This window comes from Doryrhamphus excisus, chromosome 3 (assembly GCF_030265055.1).
Source record: "Doryrhamphus excisus isolate RoL2022-K1 chromosome 3, RoL_Dexc_1.0, whole genome shotgun sequence".
NCBI lineage: Eukaryota > Metazoa > Chordata > Actinopteri > Syngnathiformes > Syngnathidae > Doryrhamphus > Doryrhamphus excisus.
Window position 1 is genome coordinate 17,758,618 of NC_080468.1, and position 19,634 is coordinate 17,778,251.

Here is a 19,634-nt window from a genome sequence, read left to right on the forward strand (position 1 = left end):
ATGATGTATGATAGGGTATATATGGGTATATGGGTATATGAGTATATCCTGATGTATGATAGGGTATATACGGGTATATGGGTATATGGGTATATCCTGATGTATGATAGGGTATATACGGGTATATGGGTATATGGGTATATGGGTATATCCTGATGTATGATAGGGTATATACGGGTATATGGGTATACCCTGATGTATGATAGGGTATATACGGGTATATGGGTATACCCTGATGTATGATAGGGTATATATGGGTATATGGGTATATGAGTATACCCTGATGTATGATAGGGTATATATGGGTATATGGGTATATGGGTATACCCTGATGTATGATAGGGTATATATGGGTATATGGGTATACCCTGATGTATGATAGGGTATATATGGGTATATGGGTATATGAGTATATCCTGATGTATGATAGGGTATATACGGGTATATGGGTATATGAGTATATCCTGATGTATGATAGGGTATATACGGGTATATGGGTATATCCTGATGTATGATAGGGTATATACAGGTATATGGGTATATGAGTATATCCTGATGTATGATAGGGTATATATGGGTATATGGGTATATGGGTATATCCTGATGTATGATAGGGTATATACGGGTATATGGGTATATCCTGATGTATGATAGGGTATATACGGGTATATGGGTATACCCTGATGTATGATAGGGTATATACGGGTATATGGGTACATCCTGATGTATGATAGGGTATATATGGGTATATGGGTATATGGATATACCCTGATGTATGATAGGGTATATACGGGTATATGGGTATACCCTGATGTATGATAGGGTATATACGGGTATATGGGTACATCCTGATGTATGATAGGGTATATATGGGTATATGGGTATATGGATATACCCTGATGTATGATAGGGTATATACGGGTATATGGGTATATGAGTATATCCTGATGTATGATAGGGTATATACGGTTATATGGGTATATGAGTATATCCTGATGTATGATAGGGTATATACGGGTATGTGGGTATATGGGTATATCCTGATATATGATAAGGTATATATGGGTATATGGGTATATCCTGATGTATGATAGGGTATATACGGGTATATGGGTATATGGGTATACCCTGATGTATGATAGGGTATATACGGGTATACGGGTATATGGGTATATCCTGATGTATGATAGAGTATATGATGATGTATGATAGCGTATATTGCCGATAGAGATATCACTATGATATGGGTGTATTCTGGCAGTACCCATGCATCCTGGTAGCGCCATCGAGCATGTCTCTAGGAGGCGGAGTCAAGCTGAGGGGTTAGGAGGTGACATCACTGGAAGGGCCCATTTACGTGGATGGTGTGTGTGTGTGTGTGTGTGCGTTTGACTTGTTGCCATCAGGATCCCAAACCGTAAAAAATGATGTAAATGTACGTTTAAATTATTTTTTATGAATGAATTAATGCATTTATTTATTCTAAATTGAATATTAATTTTTGTATCTACTATTGATTTTTTAAGTCATTTTGCGTGTTATTTTTTAAGTATTTTTACAGCCTTGAATTTGTGTGTACCCGAACACACACACACACACACACACACACACACACACACACATAGAGCATGGGCACAAAGTGACAAATGTGTTCAATAATGCAGCACCTGGAGGATGGCGCTCTGTCTCCATCTCACACACACACACACACACGCACATACACACACACACACACACACACACACACACACACACACACACACACACACACACACACTAATCATGTCCTGTGGCTGAATGAGACCACTACACTTTGTTACCGTCTTATTCTCAGTGGCACTGATGTCGTATGGAAGCTTTAAACCTCTGGTGTGTGTGCTTCAAGCTGCCCGTATATTTGGTGGCTCCTAAGCGTGGGGGACAGCCAGGGAAAGAAAGGGGGGCGGGGGGGGGGTGGCGTGGTGGTTCCGTGAGCGTGTAAGAGTCAGCAAAGAGAAGAAAAACATTGGCGCTGGGCCCGGGCGAGGCTAAGTGTGTGTGTGTGTGTGTGTGTGTGTGTGTGTGTGTAAATGTGCTTTGTGTTTATGAGTGATGGACGCTGGAAGTGAAGCAGAAAGAAATGCCGACGCGGCACAAACGCCACAAACGCCACAAACACCCAATCCCTCCGTCCCCGATACTCACATGCTCTTTCTTCTACTCCGCCGGGGGTCAGAGTTAGCTTTGGGGTCATGTGACATCACGCTCAATGCTCTTCCCTCGAGGGGACGGAGGAATCTACCTCACGCCCATCCTTCTCTCAGGAGGAAAAGCCAAAGAAAAAGCGAAAAATGCTTCTTCCTGAGTGGCTCCTTGTTTGTCCAGCCGTCTGCGTCTCCATCCTTTCCCGCCTCCGCACAAGCTCAGGGCCAAAGCCTTTCCATCAGGTATATCCAACATGCGGCCCGGGGGCCATTTGTGGCCCTTTTCTTATTGGAAAAGTCATAATTATGACAGAAAAAGAAAGTTCAAATAAATTTTTAAAAATCAGAAATGAAAAAAAAACAGGTAGAATTTTCTGAGAATAAAGTCAAAATATCACAAGAAAAAAATAGCAAATTTCCGAGAATAAATGAGTAAAATAACATCATTTTAGTAGCGTGGAGTTATATTAAAGAAAATACACGTTCATTTGAAAGTAGTCATTAATGATAAATAAACAAAACAACATATCAAGTTGTCGTTTTTGGAATATGATGTAATAAAGTCAAAGAAAAATGACAAAAACATCCATTTTTGTGACCATGTCCAGTTTGCCACGGTCACATGGGCCTCAGAGGTCAGCCAATCAGCACGCAGATGACCTGTCATGAGACACCATGTGACTGCTGGGTTGGGTACTTCCCCTTTCCAACTTCCTGCCGTGGCTCCGCGCTCCAACGTGTGGACTTCCTGTTGAAAAGTGAAACATCAGCAATGTCGGGAGAGGGAAAAAAAAAATACTTGCGCCTCGCCCATGGAGATGCGATGCTAGCGATCGTGTCCAACCTTTTGAACGACTCTTTTCCTGCCCCACGAGAGCCAATTGCTTCTACGATTATAAAACCCAAGGCCCGACTGGGAACCTTTCTTCTTGGTCACTTAAAGGAGTCGTTCCAAAAACCCGACTCCTTCGTCAAGGTCACATTTCAAGAAAGAAAAGAGTATTTAGCTTGGTAAAGCTAGCTTAAAGTTAGCCCTGGCAGATGGCTCTTGTAGCAAGACCAAAGTTATTTGGATGTACTGTCGCTGTGTTGGACTTATCACGGACTTATCACAGCTATTGTTTTTATTGTCGTATCCGGTGCTACCTTGGCATAAGACTGGCCAACTAATTGGACTTCCGGCTGCTATTGACGGGCTGTCAATGTTTTGCTAGCGTTAGCATTTAGCATGGAACTACCACAATGATCCACATTATTACTCAAAGTCATCCCATCTTACCTTTATGGGTTCCCACCTAGTATCAGCTGACACCAATAAACAAAAACATGCTAGTGTGAGAGGTATCTGCTGAACATTTGTGGGCGAGTTTAAGAGCTAATATGCTAATAATAAAGCAAAACAGTCATACAAAAATATGCTTGCTGACTGTATTGTTTGAATAATGGCGTTGCACATGGAATCGTTTCCCCTACTTATTATAGATAAAAACGTATTTCTATCTGCGATTAAATGTGATTAATTGTGAGTTAACTATGGACAAAGTGTGATTAATCACAATCAAATATTTTAATCAATTGACAGCCCTAACCTAAAAAATAATGTAACGGAAGTTAAGGTAATGCATCAGGAAATTAACGTTCCGGGTACTCGGCCCTGCGCCCCCCCTACTGGGGGCCATGAATTCCAGGTGCTTGGCGTCCTCAGCCCACTTTTATTCCGTCCGTTATTCCACAGTCACATGACTTTTTCCAGCCCCCATTTTCCGCTGTAATTGAACGGCGCTCCCGGAGGACGCCGGTCACCACGACCCGGCGGTCCCAGCGGGGGCTCCTCACGGCCACAATATCGGAACCCGCCCGTAGGCCCGCTGTAGGACGCTGATGTTCACCTTTATTGTACACAGAAGAGTCCCTTTCATCTCCGGCTCCTTTTTGGAATAAAGATGAGGCGGCAGGTCGGCACCACACTCTTATTGCCCGAGTCTCCTTATCTCACTTCCTTATCCCCTTTCCTTATCTTGTCTCCTTTGGTGCCCAAGCTTGACGGGCACCTGGCACTTGAGGAAGGGGGAGAAAAAAAACCTTATCAGGACGACACAGCTTCTTTTTAAATATGCATCGCTTGTCTAAAAATATCCATCCACGGCAGGAGCGGTAGGTGGCGCTTCTACTTCCACTGGGGGCTGATTTATACTGCAGGATATACTCTACGTACTGGATATACTGCATGTACTGTATATACGTACATCCACATATACTATGTATATATACGTACCTACACCCATGCCAAACCCATTTTGATATACAGCGTACATTTAGTAATAGTACAATAGTAGTCAATAATAGAAATAGTAAAAACAATTCCACCACAATAATGTAAGGTAAGGTAATATAACTTATGGTAACATAATGTAAGGTAACATAAGGTAAGGTAATGTAAGGTAATATAATATAAGGTAAGGTAATATAATGTAAGGTAACATAAAGTAAGGTAATATAAGGTAATGTAATGTAAGGTAAGGTAGTATAACTTATGATAACATAATGTAAGGTAACATGGTAATGTAATATAACTTATGGTAACATAAGGTAAGGTAATATAATATAAGGTAAGGTAATATAACTTATGGTAACATAAGGTAAGGTAATATAATATAAGGTAAGGTAATATAACTTATGGTAACATAAGGTAAGGTAATATAATGTAAGGTTAGGTAATATAACTTATGGTAACATAATGTAGGGTAACAAGGTAATGTAAGGTAACATAAGGTAAGGTAATGTAAGGTAATATAATATAAGGTAAGGTAATATAACTTATGATAACATAATGTAAGGTAACATAAGGTAAGGTAATGTAAGGTAATATAATGTAAGGTAACATAAAGTAAGGTAATATAAGGTAATGTAAGGTAAGGTAGTATAACTTATGGTAGCATAATGTAAGGTAACATAAGGTAAGGTAATATAAAATGATGTAAGGTAAGGTAATATAACTTATGGTAATATAATGTAAGGTAACATAATGTAAGGTATCATAAGGTAAGGTAATATAATGTAAGGTAACAAGGTAAGGTAATGTAAGGTAATATAATTTAAGGTAACAAGGTAATGTAAGGTACTAAGGTAATATAATGTAAGGTAATATAATGTAAGGTAACATAAGGTAAGGTAACATAAGGTAATGTAAGGTACTAAGGTAATATAATGTAAGGTAACATGAGGTAAGGTAATATAACGTAAGGTAAGGTGACGTAGGTTATGGTAAGGTATGATGACATAAGTTAAGATAATCATACAGTACGTATACAGTATGTATACAGTATGTATACAGTATGTATACAGTACATATACAGTACATATGCGTATCAGATGAAGTATAGTGACATTAAGATAGGATGATGTAATGATGAGTGACGAGGCCTGCACGTAGATCCACGTAGAGCAGATAGAGCGTAGAGTAACAGCGTGACTAGAAAAGAGGAAGGATGGCTGCCATGGACGTCCACGGCGTTGATCGTTGATGCTAGCCCATCATGGCAGCCAGCGGCGTTTGCTAGTTGAAGAGCGTTCCTCTTCTCCCGCCTGGCGATGCCTCCATCTTTCTACTTCTTGCATCAGCCTCCTCCGCTCGTCTATCCATTTGTTTAGCCTGCTCTCCGTCCTCATCAATCCCTCCACGGCCTTTGATTGGCCGGGCATCACTAAGTCGCATTAAGGAATGCTTTTCCTTAACGACGCTCCGGGAAGCAAAGCAATTAAAGGCGCATTTAAGGGCAGGCAGGTTTCCCGCCAAATTGATGAGCGTCTCCACCAGCGCCCGGCGGTCACCTGACGCCTTCGTCTTCCGTCGTTAATCCCTGATCAGCATCACCACCGTGCTCCTTTTTGATTGACAGCCCGCACCGTGGCCACCCTCTTTGGACCGCCACAGATACATTTGGCACATTGTAAACGCCTACATATTATATTTCTTATTTCTTTTTACAATAGGATTATTTTTTAAAAAAAGCTGAAAAATTATCATTTACAAATATTTGTTTTATTAAAAAAGAAAGTAATTACTTAATGATACATCTCCAATGTATTTGATAAATGCGTTAAAATATACTCAAATGTAAATATTATATATACTGTATATTAAAAATTGATATACTATATATTGAAAAATCTGAAAATTTTCTCAGAAAAATTTAATTAAAAACAAATTTAAAAAATTTGTAAATTAAATAAAATTTTCAACAATTTTCAAAAGGAAATATCATTGTTTAAATACACCAATGAATAGAATTATAATAGAATTTATTTCAAATGCCATATTTATTATCAAATGACAGCATATGTAAATGTGAATATCACTTTTACAATAACAATACATTTTTGTCACCGCTCGCTAGCGCGGGCTAATGTTAGCACGCCACTACTGTTATCCAGCTACGTTTTGTCGCATTCCCATCCTTGGACCGTGTCATTCTTGCCGAAGCATTTATCCGCGTGTAAGTCTCCCCCATTGAAGCTCTTTGGCCTCCTCTTCCTCGTGACCCCCCCCCTTCCCTCCCTCCCACGGGGCCCCCCCTCCCTCCCACGCTGACCGGGGAGTGAGTTTTCAGTGTGAAAAGACAGACGGCACAGCTGGACTTCAACTCCCGCCTCTCCTGCCTTCATGCCTTGCCAAAGTTTACCCTCCTCCCCCACCCGGACCCCCACACCCGGACCCCCACCCGGACCCCCACCCTCCCCATAGGCTGCTTCTTTCTCATGTTGGGAATTCTTCCTGACGGTGTTGTTTTTTTTTCCTTCTCCGTCTGTCAGCTGAACGAGGACGGAGCGAAACCACGTCATGCTAATGTGATCCTCGTGTCCGCCCCCCACCCCCGCCCCCGACTGCCAAACAGCACACAAACAGGAAAAGCATGCAGAAAGGGGAAATACAACAATAAAAGCATTGACAATTACTTTTTCTCTGTTACAGCGTGTAACTAATTATGCTAATTCCCGCCCCCCTCCTCGGACACGTGAGGGATGGACGGCCCCCGCCCTCTCCTGGTGTCCCACAACACGTAGACAATGGACAATTTGTCTTTCCAAATTCTTGTCCTTGTGGAATACGCTCGGCGGCGGGAGCTCAGGATGACAATCGAGGCCTTTATCTGTCCGCGGTCACCACTTCCTGTTTCCACAGCGATGCACCGCCGCGTCGTCTGGCAGCCACCCCGGAAACCCCGCCGGGCGCTAATCTTAAGACGCAAGCTGCGACGGACGCGATTGTGGCCCTCCGAGCCACGGTGTGATCTTTGCTGCGTCCCCGATAGAAAGATTAGCCGACTTCATCAAAAGTGGGACGATGGAGAGGCCACTTTCGGATCAAAACACCAAACCATGTAATCATCAACGTCGTTAGCATTAGCCTCTTTGCTAAGGGAACTTACCCATTAGATATTAGATTCTTGGCTGTTTTTATGATGCCATTTTTACTGAATATCCATGAAAATATTGTTAGCATCCTCATGTTTATGTAACGTGCAACATACAGTATATTGTAATGTTAGCATCTTTGCTCGTTTTTGCAAATAACATAATTATTAGCTTTTTTATGTTAGCATTTTCATGGAATATCCATGAATAATCAACGTAATGTTAGCATTAGCATGTCTGGACAGGCTAACTTGTCTATTTTTGATGAAATAGTAGCATCATTGGTGGAATCTTCCCCGTGTGGTATGCTAACGTTTGGCTCAGTTTCACAAATAACTTTTGTTTTTCAACTATAACGTTTTAACGTGCAACATATTTTTTGCCGTAATATTCGCACCGGGCACCTTTGGCTTGTTTTCGCTAGTAGCTTTTGAGTGCTAGCATTTTTGGAGTATAGCATTTGTTCAATATTCCCCATAATGATGCGCGTACAGCATTGTTAGCATTTTTATGTTTGGGGAGATTAGCTTGTCCGTTTGTATTAAAAGCTAACTTATTGTCATCAGCAATGTTAGCACCTTTGGGTTGTGTTTGCTAATAACTTTTGATTTTAGCTTTTGGCGTGTAGCACTTAGCATTCTGCTAAATCGACTGAGTTCTTGGTTGATCTCAAAGCTAATATTCGTCTAGCGTGAAGCTATTAGCCTGTAGCATTAGCTCATGTAGCTGATGTAGCGCACCTGTGTCCGCGTTGAGGTCATGAATTGTTTTGCGAGCGTTGGCGAGCGTTAGCGGGTCTCGCCGTCAGCGTCGTCAGCTGCGGTAACTCGAGCCGTCCTGCGAGACCCCGAGTCCCGCCAAAAGGAAAACGTTCCAAATGGCTCCGGATATTCTCCTTGTCCTCCGCAACCCCGCCCGCCCGGCTCCACGAGCATGTGTGCTTCACAGTTAATTGAATTTTGGCCCCCCCGGCCGGGCTGACACGGGCCGGCGTGGGAATTGGGGTTTGTGGTGATAAAACCATTACACGGCGTTGTGTTTCTGCGGGCGCCTCCCACTGCGTTTATTGCAAAGTGTCAACGCGGATGTAGATCAGCCCGCCAAAGTGCCCGCCCCCCTCGCTCCCCCCCAAACTGCTTATTCCTTATGAAATACGTCGCTCATGGCGGACGTGTAATCTGATTACATCGGCTAGATTCAAAATATATTGAATTTTTCCTCCTCCTCGCCCCGCCCCCCGCTTCCTTCCTGGCGCCGTTTTCCTCCTTTGTTCCTTTTCCCCAACACTTGGGGGTCTTCTGGGGGGGGCATTTCTTGCCCTTCCTTCCTTTTTTCTGGGAACAGTCCCTTACTTTGACCTCATTTGTCCCTCAAATGTCCCCCCAAATGTCTTCCCAAATGTCCCCCCCAAATGTCTGCCCAAATGTCCCCTCAAATGTCTTCCCAAATGTCCCCCCAAATGTTCGCCAAATGTCTTCCAAAATGTCCACCCCAAATGACTTCCCATATGTCCCCCCAAATGTCTTCCCAAATGTCCCCTCAAATGTCTTCCAAAATGTCCCCTCAAATGTCCCCCCAAATGTCCCCTCAAATGTCTTCCAAAATGTCCCCCCAAATGTCTTCCAAAATGCCCCCCAAATGTCTGCCAAATGTCTTCCCAAATGTCCCCCCAAATGTTCGCCAAATGTCTTCCAAAAAGTCCACCCCAAATGACCTCCCATATGTCCCCCCAAATGTCTTCCCAAATGTCGCCCCAAATGTCCCCTCAAATGTCTTCCAAAATGTCCCCTCATATGTCCCCCCAAAATGTCCCCTCAAATGTCTTCCAAAATGCCCCCCAAATGTCCCCGCAAATGTCCTCCCCAATGTCCCCCCAAATGTCCCCTCAAATGTCTTCCAAAATGCCCCCAAAATGTCCCTCCAAATGTCCCCGCAAATGTCTTCCCCAATGTCCCCCCCAAATGTCCCCTCAAATGTCTTCCAAAATGCCCCCCAAATGTCCCCCCAAATGTCTTCCAAAATGTCCCACCAAATGTCCCCCATGTTCCCTTATAGCACCCCATTTTCCTGTCCCATTTCCCTAGTTTTTCTTTCTTCCCTGGTAATTTTTGTGTCACGTGATGACCCGGCGGGTCCAAAGGTGGACTAGCGGTCCTAGTCGGACGTGAGGTGTGGCGGCCGTCCCAATACTTGTGCTGGTCCTGCGTGCGGTCACATGACCCCATCATCGCGTCAGCGCGGTGCGGATGATTATTCTCCATATCTTCCATATCTTCCATATCTTCCATATCTTCCATATCTTCCATATTTCCACGGCCGGCCGTGCCCGTACGGAGCTGTCACTCAAGCTGTCAAGTGTGATTTGGAGCTGCCACTCCAGCGCCGCCGACCGGGCCGCCAACCGGGCCGCCGCCTCGTTTGCCGAGAAGTGACTGACACCCCGGGTGCGCCCCCCCCCCTCCCCTCTCGGCGTGGGCGGGCGGGGGCGCCGGTGCCAGGTGGGATGTGGCTAATGACCATCTTGGCGTGCCAGCGCCAAGTCGGGGCGAGCGCTCGGCCAATTACTGTCCCGAGGAGGCGACAGCTGCCACCTTCGCCGCCATCGCTCCTCGTCCTCCTCCTTCATCCCTCCTCTTAGTTGACAGGGGGGGAGCCGGAGGGGAGGGGAGGCCCGGGGCCCTTCTCCCTTGGGGGGTCATTACGCCACCGCGGCCTTGGGCACGCACACACACACACACACACACACACACACACCTGATGGTAATATTTGTTATCAGCTGCTGCCCACATGGTCTGGTCATAGCAGGCACGTAGAAGTAGAGCACATAGAGTGACGGGATGGTGCTCATTCCGAGTGGGAGGTGGGATGGTGCTCATTCCGAGTGGGAGGTGGGATGGTGCTCATTCCGAGTGGGAGGTGGGATGGTGCTCATTCCGAGTGGGAGGCGTCGCCTGCTCTCAGCGCTACGCCCCACCCCGCCCCGCCCCGCCCCACCACACTCTGGCTTTATGAATGGCGAGTAATGCCGAGCATGAGGCTTTTATCGCACACGCGGCGTGCTAGCTCGCTAGCTCGCTCGTGCATGTGCCACCTGTTTGACGGGAAGCCGAGTCGTTGTTCAGTCGTTGCGCTCGTTCATCACGCACGTCATTACCGCCCACACGTGAGGGAAAGGACGACCGTTTCTGGGAAAATATTGCAGTCTTGGGGAAACAAGACCACTTTTCTGGGGAGGAAAATCATTGGAAAATTAGAGGAAATCACATTTGGATATTTTCTGGAAAATAAAACAAGTTATCAGCAAAATGAGGGAAATATTTATCTAAAGTAAGGGTACATTTCCAGGAAAATGGGGGAATCTGAAATAGCAACATTTTCTGGGAAAATAGCGTAAAAATGAAATGAAATTTCTTGGAAAATAAGGGGAAGTTATCACAAAAATTGGGTAAAATAAGGGTACATTTCCAGGACAATAAATATTTTCAGAATAACATTTCTGGGAATATAAATATATTTTTTCTGGGTAAATGGGGGTGAAATTATTACATTTTCTAAAAAATAAGTTATCAGCAAAATGAGGGAAATATTTAGCTAAAGTAAGGGTAAATTTCCAGGAAAATGGGGTAATTTGATAGGGGAAGTAGCAACATTTTCTGGGAAAATGGCATAAAATGAAATGAAATTTCTTGGAAAATAAGGAGAAGTTACCAGAAAAAATTGGGTAAAATAAGGGTACATTTCCAGGACAATAAATATTTCCAGAATAACTTTTCTGGGAATATATATGTATTTTTTTTTAGGAAAATGGGGGGGAAAATTATGCACATTGTCTGGATAATAAGTAATCAGCAAAATGAGGGAATATTTTGGTATGGAAAGAAGAAAATAAGAGGAATTTTCCAGGAATATGAGAAGAAATATTTTGGTCAAAATACGAAACATTAGCAGGAAAATAAGTGCATTTTTGTGTGGAAATATGATCAATTTTACAGAAAATTTGAGAAATTATTCCCCAAAATTAGGTATTTTGGGGGGAAAATTTGATTATATAAAATTACATTTTCTTGTAGAATGAGGGAAATAAGGGGAATTTTCCAGGGAAATGGGTGGAAATCTGGCATATTTGGGGTAAATGGGAGCAAATAGGCATATGGGCATTGATACAAGAATTCCCAGGAAAGTGTTTAAAGCGGAAGAAGTTGGGAAAGAAGGGCAAAGTACGGAAAAAAACATCTTATACGTTGAAAATAGTTTTTCGGACATTCATGTCACGTATTTGGTCTGTATATGGTCGTACTACACGGTACTACATGGTACTACACTGTACTACACCGTAACATGTTTTTGCTTATTAGCATGCTAATGCTGAGTGAATGTAAAATGGCGGCTAAAGCACGTAGCCGTCAGCCAGTTAGCATGCAGTAAAAGCAAGAGGAGGCGACAGGGTGAAGTTAGTCAAAGTATGCATTATACATCATAAACCATAAACCATAAACCATAAACCATGTCATTTAAACATCAACACCATCAAATATTCATGTGTGTGTGTGTGTGTGTGTGTGTGTGTGTGTGTAGGCAACACGGTGTTTTTGGGGGAATGTTGTGATATTTATCCTGACATGTAAACATCTTTGAGGCGTGCTGAAGAAGGTATCAAGCTAGCCGATTAGCTGATGGAGCTGAAAGGTTCCGTCCCGGACCGCGATCATCTCGTAGAGGTGGCATTTAGTGGGTGAAAATGGAGAGGGGGCGGGGTCAAGGGGTGTGTCCTTGTGACGGTGACTCATGTCGATGAAGGCGCTCACGTGATGGATGCTACCAAGATGGCGCTTCTTTGGATGGCAAGCAAAAATGGCCACCAAAGCCACCTTTTGAACATTTGGGAAATCCTGGGACATTTGACAGGAAAATACGGGAAAATTCAAGAAACATTTTTCGGGAAAGAAGGGCACATTTTGTGGGGAAATGGGAATGACAGGAATTTTCAGGAAAAAGAGGGAAACATTTTACAGGAAATTAAGAAAAATGGGTGAAGTAAAGAGACAGGATTTCCAGGAAAATAGGGGGGCAAAAGATGAGCAAATGCCATGCCATGCCATGCTATGCCATGCCATGCTATGCTATGCTATGCTATTGCATGTTATGCCATGCTATGCCATGCTATGCCATGCTATGCTAAGCCATGCTATGCCATGCCATCCCATGCTATGCCATGCTATGCCATGCCATATTATGCTATGCTATGCCATGCTATGCTATGCTATATTATGCTATGCCATGCCATGCCATGCTATGCCATGCTATGCTATGCTATGCTATTGCATGCTATGCTAAGCCATGCTATGCCATGCCATGCCATCCCATGCCATGCCATGCTATATTATGCTATGCCATGCCATGCTATGCTATGCTATGCTATGCTATTGCATGCTATGCTATGCTATGCCATGCTATGCTATGCTATGCTATGCTATGCTATGCTAAGCCATGCTATGCCATGCTATGCCAATGCCATGCTATGCTATGCCATGCTTTGTTATGCCAATGTGTCTGTGCTAAGCGGCGTGCGACTAGCAGGAAGTGTATTAGCAGCCTTTTTTTGTATTAGCAGCCTGAACGAGTCCATGGCTGCGTTTGGGTGCTAATGAGCATCGATGAGCGGACGCGCTGCAGGCGCTAACGTTAGCCTTCAATCTTTGTGTGACAAACGGGCTCGGAAAGGGCCGACTGCGTCTCGGTGATAGGGATCGCACGTTGTTAGCGACGCACCGAGCGGCGCCTTGACGCGCGGCAAGGAGGCGTTTTGTCACGTTGACGGACAGCAGACTCGACTTTAATGTGACGCCTTGTCATCGCATCCATTTGCCGCTGATGCGCGCGGCTTTATTGCCTCGCTCGTCGCCGTAAATCTGAGACGTCATGTGGCCGCCGCGCCGCCTGCTCTTCTCTGGCGGGGATTAGCGTGGAGTCTGGCACTTTTTTAGGGATTAGCGGCTGACATTTGGCGGCCTGAGCTGTGCCAACATTTCTTTATTAGCGCACCTTTTCTACAAGTCCAACGTTTGGGTCGGTTGTCTCGTGGCGTCGACGCCCGCACGCGAGAGCAGAGGGTCAGAGGTCACCCTCCATGCTGATCGCAACGCCGGTGCTAGCTTCTTATGGCCCAAAGTTCAAAGGTCGGCCAGCGGCCTGCTAGCGGCCACGCTGCCAACCAACTTAGTCGTGTATCTCTTGCATGGATGTGTTTGGAAAGTCTACAATATTTTCAAGCTTTTTCATTTCAATTATTATTTTGATATTTTCATATATTTTTGTTTACTTTTTTTTACTTTTACACCACTTGGTACCATTAATGTTACCAAATTAAATTCATTTAATTACACCCAAAATATGTTTAGTTGATTTAGTTTTCCTTTGTTAAATGTTAAACTTCATTTTTATAAAAAAAATTAATTACACAAATTTTCGTTATTATTATTTACCTTTTTTAATTATATTTTTATTTTAAAATATATTGATTTTATTTACAATTTTATTCACCTTTTTATTTTACACCACTTGGTACAGCCCATTTTTATTTTTATTGTTTTAATTTCATTTTTATAAAAAATTAATTACACAAATTTTCTTTATTATTATTTACCTTTTTAAATTATATTTTATTTTAAAATATATTGATTTTATTTACATTGTTATTCACGTTTTTATTTTACACCACTTGGTACAGCCCATTTTTATTTTTGTTGTTTTAATTTCATTTTTATTTATAACATGTAATTACGCACTTTTTTTAATTATTATTTACCTATTCCTCTTTTTCAATTGTATTTTTATTTTTAAAAATATAAATTTTATTTACAATGTTATTCATGTTTTTATTTTATACCACTTGGTACAGCCCATTTCGATGAGGATGGGAGTGACCAGGATGGATAGGATCAGGAAGGAGTACATCACATGTCAGAGGCCTTGGAGATCAAGTCCTTTAGGCCAGACTGAGATGGTTGGGACATGTCGGTTTATTTGACACCACCTTGCTGCCCGCGTGCTAGCATCCACCCCCTTTAGGGGTCCGCCTTGGGACTCCCAGTGTGGCGAGGCGACACCTGCAACGTACTCGGCTAGCTTGGACGTCAGGGTAGCCGAGTCGCCAGTCATTATGTTGTCATTGGATGCTGCCTGCAATACAGGATATTTAGGGAATTTGGGAATAAAGTGACGTGCACGCGCATGTGTGTGTGTGCGTGTGCGTGTGCACATGCGTGTGCGTTGCGGACGACATAAGAAGAAGACGAGTGTTGTGTGGCCACGGATGAAACAGACAAGCGTGGGTCTTTGAAATGCAAAGAGCTGCTGTGATTGGCTGCTGCGTAGAAGAGGCGCACGCACGTGCATAAACACACACACACGTGCACACACACACACACACACACACTCATGCTCACATGGGTTATTAATGAGTGCATTGTTCATTTATTATTTTATTTACCTCTGTCACACAAAACCTCAGCTAATTTGGTGCAGCTCTCCAAGTGTGTGTGTGTGCGTGTGTGTGTGTGTGCGTGCGTGTGTGTGTGTGTGCGTGCGTGTGCATGTTTGCGTGCACCAGGGGACCAATTTATTTACATGCTGTAGAAGAAGAGGCTGAGAGGAGGAAGGAAGAGCAGGGAATTATGGAGAGAAAACCGGGTGGATGGAAGGAGCTTCTCCACGCTTTCCAAGGACAAACACCAGACGCCAATTTACCATCCTCACGTGCGCATGCGTGCGTGCATGTGTACTTTCATGGCAACGTGATGACACGAACCAGACGTGTATTGTCTTCCCACAAGGGAAGGTCCTACATGTCACCATAACATAGCACCTTCTATTATTATTATTATTATTATTATTATTATTATTATTATTATTATTATTATTATTATTATTATTATTATTATTATTATTATTATTATTATTATTATTATTATTATTATTATTATTATTATTATTATTATTATTATTATTATTATTATTATTATTATTATTATTATTATTATCATTATTATTTTTATGACTATTATCATCATTATTATTATTATTGTTATTATTTTATTTTTATCATTATTACTATTACTATTATTATCATTATTATTATTATTATTATTATTATTATTATTATTATTATTATTATTATTATTATTATTATTATTATTATTATTATTATTATTGTTATTGTTATTGTCATTATTTTATTATCATTATTATTATTATTACTATTATCATCATTATTATTATTATTATTGTTATTATTTTATCATTATCATTGTCATTATCATTATCATTATTACTATTACTATCATTATCATTATTATTATTATTATTATTGTTATTGTTATTGTTATTATTTTATTATTATTATTCTTACTATTATCATCATTATAATTATTATTGTTATTATTTTATTTTTATCATTATTACTACTTCTATTATTATCATTATCATTATTATTATTATTGTTGTTGTTGTTGATATTGTTATTGTCATTATTTTATTATTGTCATTATTATTATTACTATTATCATCATTATTATTATTATTGTTATTATTTTATTATTATCATTATCATTATTACTATTACTATCATTATCATTATCATTATTATTATTATTATTATTATTATTATTATTATTATTATTATTATTATTATTATTATTATTATTATTATTATCATCATCATTACAATCATCATGGGCCTGCAAGCAAAGCACAGTAGCCCATACTACTTCCAAATGTATTTTTTTATTTTTTAAATGATATTTTCTTCTGCTCCATTAATACTGTCTGAACTGTGCACCAAAAAAAAACCTGCATGTTAACATGCTAATATTAGCATAGTGGAATATTATCCAATTTTTGTGGATATTAACTTAAGGAGACATTTGATGCTGTCCTGCTATGTTAGCATGTTCACCTTATCATGCTAACATGAGCATGCTAGCATTTGAATCCATTTTCATAGGCACACACGATTATGCTCAGTGTTAGCACGCACGTTATCATTGTTGATGCTAACATTAGCTCACTTTAAATGCTTCCAGTTCTCATAGCTATTAAGCAGACATTGACCGCTATGTTGTAAGTATGTTAATGTTAGCATTGATAGCATGCTGACATTAGCATACTAGCAATTATAGCCATTTTCATTGGTACTTACTCTTATGCTAGATGTTAACATGGCAATGTTGGTATTGTTAGTATGCTAACATAAGCATACTAAATTGTTTTTCAATTTTTATATACGTATATTAACTTTTAGCAGACATTTAATGGTATCATGCTTAGTGTTAGCATACTAATGTTAGCATTTTAGCATTGCTAGCATGCTAACATTGGCATACTAGCATTTTATGGCATTTTGGTAGGTATATACTACAGTATTATAGGAGCCGCTAGCCTGCCAATGTTAGCATGTTAGCATTGTTAGCATGCTTGCAAATTTTGTGGATATAATCTTAAGCAGACATTTAAGGCTATCATGCTAGGTGTTAGCATGCTGACATTGGCATAGTAGCATTTCTTCATTCATCTTCATAAGTAGACACTATTATGGTAGGTGCTAACATGCTAAGCTGGGATAGGCTCCAGCTGGCCTGCGAGTCAAACGAAGACAAGCATGTTTACGCATGATGTCACGTTGGTCATGCGTGTTTTTTGTGTGTGTTGCAGGCAGGACGCCAACGACCTGTCGGGACCGATACAAAGGTAAGCCACTTCCTGCCTTCCGTTTCACAGAGCTGCACCTTCCTCATCATGATGATGATGAGGAGGTGATGGTGATGATGATGATGGCGTTTGCGTCGTGTGGCGTGGATGCTGTCAATCTTAGCCCCCCACCCACCCGTCCCCCCCGAGCAGCCGTGTTGCTTCCATTTGATTCCTTCTTATAGCTCACACGTCATCACATGACAGCAGAACAGGATGTCAGCAAAACTCAGCGTGGTCTTCAAAATAAAAGCACAAAAATAAAATAACGGATGGGTGACTTATCCTGATTTTTAGGGTAAATTTTACCCTCATTTTTTCTTGAAAGGTTCCTGATGTTTTCCTTAATTTTTGCTAAAAACTCTTTTTTTTTCTTATTTTACTCCATTTTACTTTCCAGGAATTTTTCCTGGACATGTTTGTCATGTCCCAATATTTCCAGTTGGTGTTTTCCTGGATAAATGTCCCCTACTTTTCTGACTTTTTCTGTTCAAATTTTCAGGAGTGTACCAATTTATTTCTCATTTTTCCAGGAAATGTCCTTTTTAAAAAAAAAAAAATTTAAATTTTTAAAAAAAATTTTTCGAGGAACGTTTGTATAAAGCTGCAATACCACGGGCGTCCACTAGGGGCGGCGTCTGCCTCCTTCTTGACGCCATTTGTGTCCCACTTCCTCCCTGACGCCCGTCCTTTTCGCGCACATGCTCATTACGAGACCCACAATGCGTCCTCGTTGAAGTGCCAGCCAGCGTCAGGACGATGAAGGGGAAGCGATTAATGGGGGCGGGGCTTAGACAGGAAGTACAGACCAGAGGGGATGAATGGTGGTCGTGTGTGCTTTGAAGCCACGCGGCTGATTATTGGCGGTAGCGGCAAAGCTACCTCTCGGGGTCCACTCATGAACGCACACACGTGCACACGCGTGCACACACGTGCACACACGTGCACGCACGTGCACGCACGTGCACGCGTTACGTTAGTGTTGATTAGCGTATGAATACGACAGGCACACATGAGGAAGCGATACAACAACACCCAGAAGGCCTCAACTTCCTCTTTGGCAGTACAGCAGGTGTGTGTGTGTGTGTGTGTGTGTGTGTGTGTGTGTGTGTGTGTGTGTGTGTGTGTGTGTGTGTGTGTGTGTGTGTGTGTGTGTGTGTGTGCGCGTGTGTCGGAGCATCACACACACTTCCTGTTTCCAGACAGCCAAGAGCGTAATTACAGGGATACTCACAATGTGGCGTCCCGGTACGCTGCGTCCCTTATTGCCTCCCCGCTCGCCGCGTGACAAGCGGGCTCGGTGGCTCCGCCTCCTCTGCATATGTATGAGTGCGGCGGGCGGGGGCGGGCGGGCGTGACAGTCCCGGGCCTTCCTGGCCTCTAATTGATCCCCCGGCATCCGTGGAAAGGCTGCCTGCTTGCTCAGCAGGAAAAACGGAATTCCCGAGCGTTGAAGAGCAGGAATGTTGGCTGGGATTCGCCTTTTATTTCCACTGTCACGCACGTGCGCTCGGCTCGGCCTCCTGGGGCACGGCGTCCCCATTGTGCGGTTCCTCGGTGACGTGTGTGTGCGTGCACACGTGTTGACCCGCCGTGAAGGCGTCACCATGGCGACGACCTTCACGTGTTGTCATGCCATCTCGGAAATGAATGAAGGAGTGATGCTCTTCAAGAAGAACAACGCTGCCGGGTGTGTGTGTGTGTGTGTGTGTGTGTGTGTGTGTGTGTGTGTGTGTGTGTGTGTGTGTGTGTGTGTGTGTGTGTGTGTGTGTGTGTGTGTGTGTGTGTGTGTGTGTGTGTGTGTGTGTGTGCGTGTGTGCGTGAAAATAGCCCCTATTTTTAGGATTAATGTCCCTTATTTTTTATTCTACCTTTTCCTTTTTGTAGAAAATGGCCCTGATTTGTCTACAAATGACATATTCTTTTTTTCAACAAATGTTCTTCTGTTTTTTTATTATTTTGGGACAAAATTTGTCTTTTTTTAAACATAATTTTACTTTATTATCTTTCCTAATTTTTGGAGAAAAAAAATATCCCATATTCTTCTGGGAAATTTTCAAAATTGTATCTAATTTAGTTTAAATTTTTTAGTTTTGCAGCAAATTTTTGCTTATTTGTCCTGAAAATGTTCCTAATTTTCCTATATTTTGCTAAAAATATTCTTCATTTTTCTGGATGTTTCTTTCATTTTACCTTATTATATATATATATATATATATTTTTTTTTTTTTTTTACTGATAATTTTCCTTATTTTTCAAGATAATTTCCCCTTTTTAATATTTATTTAATA

At 41.8% G+C, this 19,634-nt stretch overlaps 1 protein-coding gene across 10 annotated transcripts in view; it reads left to right on the forward strand.

Moving 5' to 3' along the window:
* The window catches only part of celf2 (cugbp, Elav-like family member 2), a 230,630-nt gene that overhangs the window by 132,770 nt on the left and 78,226 nt on the right, over positions 1-19,634 (forward strand). For all 10 annotated transcript variants that reach the window (XM_058069394.1, XM_058069383.1, XM_058069385.1 and 7 more), the window contains one exon: positions 17,308-17,343. Coding sequence is in view for 9 of the 10 variants with exons in the window: in XM_058069383.1 (XP_057925366.1) it covers positions 17,308-17,343 (36 nt within the window). In the remaining variant the exon portion in view is untranslated. The remainder of the gene's footprint in view (positions 1-17,307; positions 17,344-19,634) is intronic.